Source organism: Mesoplodon mirus (genome assembly GCF_964341445.2).
Source record: "Mesoplodon mirus genome assembly, chromosome: 6".
Taxonomy (NCBI): Eukaryota; Metazoa; Chordata; class Mammalia; order Artiodactyla; family Ziphiidae; genus Mesoplodon; species Mesoplodon mirus.
In genome coordinates this window covers 34,352,169-34,360,773 of record NC_138982.1, presented here as the reverse complement: position 1 = coordinate 34,360,773, position 8,605 = coordinate 34,352,169, and the positions used below count along the sequence as shown (strand labels likewise).

Below are 8,605 nucleotides of genomic sequence, written 5' to 3'. Positions count from 1 at the left end.
GACCCAACGCAGCCAAAAACTAATTAAAAAAAAAATTTCACAGAACAACTCTCCGAGCAACCAATACTAATTAGCTTTGGCACCAAGATTAAACATTTTTACAATCTTTTCCATTTAGGAGTTGGGAAAGTGCTAATCAAGGTTTCATTGAAGAGCTCGACCTTGAATGATGGACAGGATCTCTCTAACCTTATTTTCTTTTGCTCTCTGACATGACCTTTTTGGCCTGTGGCAATGTTCTCCACAAGAACCATTATAAATCATACCTGGATGTGTTCATGCTGATATTCCTTTCAATTTAGAGTATTGCTCTCACCTTCCAGCCTTCAGATTTGTTTCAAAACCTCATTCGATGTACAAGATTACTTTTCTCTGAATTCTGATGGCTAATCCCCACACTTCAACTTAGCCCTTTTTGTGGTTTTAATCTCTAATTGGCTTGTTTGTCTGGATTTCATTATTACATAATAATCTAGGAAAAACAGTCTATTTCCCACAGAAAATACTAGTTGATTGATTGTAGGGGAAATTAACATCATTTAGCAGGAATGGCTTAAATGTGTGAAAGAAACAAGAATATGCTGAAGACTGGTTGCAGTATATGTGAGGTCTAATTGGTTTAAAATGAAGTGGTGGGAATTCCCTGGTGGTCCAGTGGTTAGGACTCCACTCTCTCACTGTGGAGGGTGCGGGTTCAATCCCTGATCGAGGAGCTAAAATCCTGCAAGCCATGTGGCATGGGCAAAAAATTAAAAAAAATTTTTTTAATCAAATGGAGTGGTATTTTCTACTTTTTCAGTAACTGAATGATTTTTTTAAAAACTATTTCTTCAGTTCTATATTTCCCACATGTAGATTATGGTCAGATCATTTTCTCTTCCTCAGTTTTGGTTCCAAACTAAAATTTTAGACTTCAATGCCGTTCACCAAGCTTTATTCAACAATAAAAATTTGCCTAAAGAACAGGTACTATTTAGGGTGTTTGTTTTGTTTTCCTTAAGAAGCTATTTTGTACAAGGAAGAAGGTTTATACAACCCTTTCAATGAGAATTATGAAGTTTGGGAGCCAGGTTAACACTTCTTTTTCCCTCAGGCAATAATAGTTAATAAATCCACAAGTCTCCATTAGGATCATTTGGCTTATAGAATGACAGAAGTCGAACGTTTCTCCTCTCACTGCCAAGGTTTCTGGCAGCAACGGTGTTAAGCCTTAATATTTACTCTAATTCTCCAGTGTTGAGGAAGGAAGGTAGAGAAATTCTGGTGAGAAGCGTTGTCTGGAAGATTTTTTTGTGGAGGTATGTTAGAAAGGCTGCTGGGAGCCTAGAGAAGGTAGCTGCTCCAGATTTGTGAGTTCCGTTTTAATTTCCCTTGGAAACCTCACGTGGGCGGAGGCCAGCGCCTGGATGTGCGGGGCGGCACCGCAGCCCTGCCCATCAAGGGACCCGTCCGGGGTCTGTAAGCCCCTTTCCCCGCCCACCCATCATCTGGCCGCGCATGCGCTGAGCCGGCGGGCCGGAGAGTTATCGGCTGGGAAATGGCGGCCGCGGGCTTGGTCGCTGTGGCCACGGCTGCAGAGTACTCTGGCCCAGTAGCGTCGGGAGGTAGCCTCTCCGTTGTTAACTGCGGCCCGAACTCCGGGGCAGGCCCAGGTCCTGGCCCGGGCTCATGGAGCCGCTCCCTCGACCGAGCGCTGGAGGAGGCGGCGGTAACCGGGGTGCTGAGCCTGAGCGGCCGGAAACTGAGGGAGTTTCCCCGGGGAGCGGCCAACCACGACCTGACGGACACCACCCGGGCCGGTGAGTGGGGTGGGGGGTATCCCTGCCAACAGGAGGCCCGGGGCGCGGGCGGAGGCCGCCGCAGCCGATGCGGAGAATCGCGGGTCGTTACGTTAACTGGTCCCATTACTCCTGGTCTGGATCCGGGTACCGGGGAGAAGCCGACTGCCCCAACCCACCCAGCCCTGGGGCCTGCGGGCCAGACCTCGAGCCTGGGGCGAGGCGGACAGCAGCATCTCTTGAGAAAGAGGGCCATAGGGGACTGATGGGGAGTGTTTTACTCTCTTAGAAAATTAACTTGTGCCGCTGCTGAGGTAGACCCTTGCTCCGCCCCGGGTTTTGCAGGCCCTTTCGTATTGGGGATGCCAAATTGATTTTACTAAGATTAGGTTTGTAGCGCGCTCTTAATCGGAGTCGCATTGGTCGCTGCATTGTCAGGAAAGCATGACTCCCGCACAGGCGTTTTTTTCAAGAGTTGTTTTTAGTGTGAACCCGAACGCTTTAACTTTTCTTTCTCCCCTTCGTCTAGGTGACTTACCAAATGTACTTGCAAAAATAACGAGAGCCCACCTTCAGACTCTCTCTCCTTTCCTTCCTCAGGCCCCCTCAAAAAAAGTCGAAAGAAGAAAACTGTTTAGAAAAGATGCATAGGTTGCCTACCGTATCTGTATTTAATGCTTTTTAAAAACAAACATCAGTTTGCCTTATACATATGTTTTTAACACAGAAAAGAAATTAGGTATTTGGTTTTCTTAGCTGTAGAGAACAATGTCTGGTGACTGAGGTGTTCAACATAATGTGTTTCTCTTGTGTTTAAAATATAGTTTTCTCAGGGAGTAGATTAAAAACAGAGTCAATCCCCTTATATGTAGTGCGGTATGATGTAATTATTTTCATATACCTTTCCTAAGGTGTTAACTTCTCCTGTGTTTGTGCACTCATTAAAGATTGCTAAGTATTACATATGATTCACTCATTTTAGAAAGATAAGCAAAACTGTTACACTACTTCAAGAAACTATTCTTTCCAAAGAAACTTTTGCTGTAGTGTAAAATGGAAGGAATCAAATACCTATTTGTTTAATCTCTTTTTGGAAACAGTTGTACTGAATATAGTTTGTATTTTTTAGTGAACGACATTAAGATTAAATTTTCTTGCTGATGTAAATATGAGCAGCCACTTGCCTTTTGCATGTATTCTGAAAGACAACATCTAAAATTGTCATTCATACCCCAGATTTCGCGGTTCTGTTCAGGAGATGGCTATATGGCATATGACTGTTCAGATGGATAGCATAGTGATTTCATATGGGCATGAGTCATTTCAGTATCAGTACATTAAGCGTGGAGTTAAAGAATAAGTTGATTACAGGAGTTTATCTAGCTCACTATCTTACCTGATTTTAAATAGTTCTAGGACCAGTGTGTTTTGCCTTTAAGAAATATTTTTTTAGCTAACAAAACCCAAAGGCATTTATGAAGAATAATAAGTAATCTCAATGAATTTTTCCCTTACTATGCCCTGAATTTTTAATTTGTTATTATCCACACTTATTTTTATTACTTTAATAGTTTCTTTATAAACCAAATATTTGTTGGTCAACATTTTATCTGGCCAGAAAAAGTGTAGAGGGGAAGAAAAAGATTACAAGGTACTTTATAACCTATTAGACTAGATTCATTTCTAACATGTTAGAAATATCACTTATTAAGCGTAAGAAATTTTTGGCAGACCTTGGTGAGTACAAAAATACTGAAATATTCTCTGAATTATTTTAAACAGGTGATTTGATGTGGATAACATCATTGATTGAGTTTTCACTGTTTACTATTCATTGGTAGGTGTTTAAAATACATTGCCTTGTTAAATGCTTAACAACCAATGGATTAAATATTATTATCCCTCATTTACACATTAGGAATCACTCAGAATTTACAGATGAGTCACTCAGAGAGAATCATATAAATAATATTAGTGGTAGAATTTCAGCCCGGTTCCATCTTACTCGTTTCTCTCCACTATGCCACACAGCCTCTTTACGTACAGATAGATATTACCATTCCTGTTTTTAAGATAGTGAAACCAAGGTTTGGAGAGAAAGATAATTTGTTCAAAGACCTGTAGCTAAAGGCCAAGGAAGGTGGTGTTAGCCAGGATTTGAGCCTAACTCAAATCCTGTTTGAGGTAACTCCAAAACCATAGACTACCTGTTATACAGGGTACTTTGAATTCAGACCCAACTTTTGTTAGCTAAAATGTTTTGTTTGGGCCCTATAGAAAATTTAAAGCCAAAAAAATTATTTGAATGTTATATTAAACTTGCCACACAGTCTGTTCTTTCCTAATGTATAGAATATATCTGGTAGAGCTGCTGTCCTTACATTTTAAGAAACAACACATATTACCCATACCATTTATAACTTGACATGATTAGAATTCATCATGCAGCATTTTCTTGAGGTTTTTCCCTCCTGTTTGTTTTAAAAGGTAGATCTTTAGAAAAAGGGAAATATTTATTTGGGAGTGAGTTACTTGATCCAGTGAACAAGGAAAATCTTAAATCATGAAAGACTTTTGGGAGCAGAAAGGTTGTAGCTTGGATTTGGGGAGGCAGAAATGAGAAGGAAGGACATTCCAGGCAGTGGAATGGATCCCACCCCGACACAAGGGTGTGCACATAATTCAGGGTTAGCCAGTCAGTGTAGTCCATTCCTCTGGCAACAGTGATGGTTCAGAGATAGGCACATTTTCCTGTCAGCACACGAGAGTGTTAATTTTTTTTTGGAACTATTGAGAAAGAGGCATGCTTTGAACCCTAGGGTTGCTGAGAGAATAGAATGTGAACCTGGAGCTTGCCAATAAATTGAAAGCAGAGCCAAAAAATGGAAAGAGTGAGGCCAAGTTCTCATGGTAACCTTTGAACTTTTGGATCAATAACCAGGCCTTAAGTTAGTGGTATCCTTGGACTTTCAAATTATGCAAGCTAATAAATTCCTTTTATTGCTTATTCTGAGTAGACTTTTTGAAACAAAATAGGAGTCCTGACTAATACAGTGAGACTGCTCTTGATGAAGTTGTGGGGAGGTCAGCTTGGTCAGAATAAATGGTTGGATTAGAGAATATGAGAGTACCTTTTGCATTTGAGGCAGCTAGATTGATAGGTTTGGAGAGAGGGAGAGTAGTCAACAGTCATTCATTCAACAAACACTTATTGACTAAGGGATTTTCAGGTGTAGATATACAGAGGACCAAGACACTCCCTGTCTTCAAAGAACTTAAGGGATCTAGTGAAATAGAATAAATAGATGTAAAGATTATTTGAATTGTCTAATAATAGCAAAACTTTATGTGTAAGGCATTATGCTAGGTAATACAGTGGAAACAAAAACAAGAAGAGACTCTAACCTGTAAGCATTGAAAATCTAGTAATTTGTTTGGCCGGCTGCAAAAACAATCCAGGAATGAAAAACAGAGATCACATTGGAAAATAAAAGTGTACAAATGCTGACTGAATTTATTTTTTTTTAAAGAGACAGAATGCATCAAGTTGACTGAGCTACTAAACCTGTAGGACTAGGAAGGTGGTAATGCTACTGATAATAATAATAGTGAACATTTATTGAGCTGTTAGCATATTCCAGGTATTGTACTAAGCTGTATATATAAAATGCACATACAACAACCATGAGTTGTAAGTACTAGTTTTAACCCCAATTTACACATGAAAAAATGGAGACGAGATTAATCTGATCAAGGTTACACAGCTAATAAATGACAGAACTGGGATTCAAATTCAGATATATCTGATCCTGAAACTTCTGTTTTTGATAACTAAGCCACTGACAAAGAAGTTTGCTACACAGTTTCTTTAGTTTGCCTGATACCTTTAAGTGTCTGGTAGCACATCTAGTTAATCTTGAGCAGCAAATAGAAATGTAAATCTGGAACTTTTAAGAGTGAAGTTAGAACTATAGCATAAATCTGAGACAGTCATAATGAAGAGTTTATGTGATTCTTGGAGAAAGAGGGTCACTGACAACCATGGGGTACACCAGCATTTAAAAAGGCAAGAAGAGGGGCTTCCCTGGTGGCGCAGTGGTTGAGAGTCCGCCTGCCGATGCAGGGGATGCGGGTTCGTGCCCCGGTCTGGGAAGATCCCACATGCCGCGGAGCCGCTGGGCCTGTGAGCCATGGCCGCTGGGCCTGCGCATCCGGAGCCTGTGCTCCGCAACGGGAGAGGCCACAACAGTGAGAGGCCCGCATACCGCAAAAAAAAAAAAAAAAAAGGCAAGAGGAGGAATCAGCCTGAGAAAAAAACATAAACAAAGTTTTGTAACCAGGCCTGTACTAGAATTAGGAGAATCCTAAAGCCAAAGGAACCATAGTAACCATCTTAAGTTATTTTACAGATGAGAAGCAGTCTCAAAGATTAAGACTTTAAGATTATGTAGTGAAGTGGTGCTGTTTTACAGAAGGCAAATAGGGTCATAGTCGAAGGTGTAAGAAATCTTTTCTGAATGGAAGATCGAAAACAAGAAACCAAGGATTCAGCTTTGGGAAAAAGCCAGTGGTTGATGGCAGACGGGGAAGACTAAGATTATACAAAAAAAGGAAACAAATTGAGATGTAGTGGGTGAGCCAGGATAACACAGTCTTATTGAAGCTGTGAGCGTTAAGGCTTTAAAGAATTGCGGGGGGTGGGGGTGGGGGTGGGAAAAAAATGAACTGGGTACTTATTTCCCATGTCAAGAAGAATGAAGAGTGCCTGAAGACCATTTAATTTTTCAGAAAAGCAATCTGTAACCCACAAAATTATGGTTTTGTTAGTCTTGGAAATATGCACTGGAATGCCAGGTCTTAAGTGTAAATCATATTTTTCTTGGATCCTTATTTATGTATATTTTGTATCAACCACAGTATATGTACTGTGAATTTTTCTAGAACAGTGCTGTCCAATATGGTAGCTACTAGCCATAAGTGGTTATTAAAATAAGTTTAAATTTAAAAATTTGATTCCTGGGCTTCCCTGGTGGTGCAGTGATTAAGAATCCGGCTGCCAATGCAGGAGACACGGGATTGGGCCCTGGTCCGGGAAGATCCCACGTGCCGCAGGGCAACTGAGCCCGTGTGCCACAACTACTGAGCCTGCGCTCTAGAGCCCGCGAGCCACAACTGCTGAGCCTGTGTGCTACAGCCACTGAAGCCCACGCACCTAGAGCCCACGCTCTGCAACAAGAGAAGCCACCGCAGTGAGAAGCCCACGCACCGCAACGAAGAGTAGCCCCCGCTCACCGCAACTAGAGAAAGCCCGTGCGCAGCAATGAAGACCCAACGTAGCCAAAAATAAATAAATAAAATAAATACATTTTTAAAAATTAAAAAGAAAAAAATTGGTTCCTTAGTTGTACTAGCCACATTTCAGGTGCTTAGTAGCCACATGTGTCATATTGGACAGCACAGTAGACAGACCTATTGTCTGTTATGTTGGACAGCACAAATAATAGAATTTTTTCATCATCACAGAAAGTTGTATTGGACAGTGATGTTGGGGCATACTGTCTTGAATAGAATTGAAATTTTCTTCTGCATTATTTATTTTATAAGTCATACTTCTTTTGGCAATGTCTTTCTATATCCGTGAATACAGTAAGCCACCATGGTCACTAGAAATGAAAACACCTAAATATGGTTGAGAAGGCCAGAGGCAAAGGGAGGAGGTAGCAAATGGGGGCTCAATCATAATTACAAGATCTTTGCTAGCATCTCAGGGCTGGGAGGGGATGTATAATTGTTTCTTTTAGAAATAATATCTTGTTAATAAAGACTGCTGTTAAGGCATGTCATCTTTGTTAATAGGGGCATTAACTATATATATTGACACACTTATCACCCACTGAGTATTATGTGTTCAAATCGGGAAGCTTCTAAGAGCCTTAGCAATAAGAAAAGAGTAGAAAACACCGAAGCTAATTTTATTTGATTAATCAGACTTTCAATTTAGTATACTTAAAAATCATTCCTTCCGATATTAAGAGTTGTACATGCTCATTGTAGTACAAAAAGTTATAAAGAAGACACTAAAGATCATTTGTAATAACACTTACCAGAGATAACTGGTAATGAAGCCTGGTTTGAAGTCTTCAAACATTTTCTTCGTGAAATATACATTCTCACTTTTTAAAAAAATTCTAAAAATGGGATCATACAAAGACTGTTTTTTTTTTTTTTTTTTTTTTTTTTTGTGGTACACGGGCCCCTCACTGTTGTGGCCTCTCCCATTGCGGAGCACAGGCTCCAGACGCGCAGGCTCAGTGGCCATGGCTCACGGGCCCAGCCGCTCTGTGGCATGTGGGATCCTCCTGGACCGGGGCATGAACCCGTGTCCCCTGCATCATCAGGCAGACTCTCAACCACTGCGCCACCAGGGAAGCCCTACAAAGGCTGTTTTATCATCTAATTTTTTTTCACTACATGAGATACAGTATCAGAAAATATAGATCTGTAGCATAATTTTTAATAGTAGTCCACTATAGACATACTGTCTTTTAATTTACCCTCGTGACACACTTCGGGATTGTTTCAACTCTCACCATTACAAATGATATTGCTGAGAGTAACTTAGTGCGTATGTCTTTGCAGACTTGTTTAATTATTTCCTTAGGATAAATTCCTAGAAATATAACTGATTGGTTAAAAGATAGGCACAGTTTTAGGTTTTTTAAAATACAGATTGTAAAATTGTGCTTCCAAAAGGGCTGTTCAGCTTAGATTTATACCAGTGGTACATGAGTTGTCTTCACTTTGACCCACTGATTTTATTCTTTTTG

General features: G+C 40.4%; 1 protein-coding gene across 5 annotated transcripts in view; it reads left to right on the top strand.

The window, feature by feature from the left end:
* The first annotated feature begins 1,515 nt into the window (after positions 1–1,515).
* The window catches only part of LRCH3 (leucine rich repeats and calponin homology domain containing 3), a 127,109-nt gene continuing 120,019 nt past the window's right edge, over positions 1,516–8,605 (top strand). For all 5 annotated transcript variants that reach the window (XM_082626051.1, XM_082626050.1, XM_082626048.1 and 2 more), the window contains exon 1: positions 1,516–1,799. In XM_082626051.1, the coding sequence (XP_082482177.1) occupies positions 1,538–1,799 (262 nt within the window). In that variant the 5' untranslated portion in view covers positions 1,516–1,537. The remainder of the gene's footprint in view (positions 1,800–8,605) is intronic.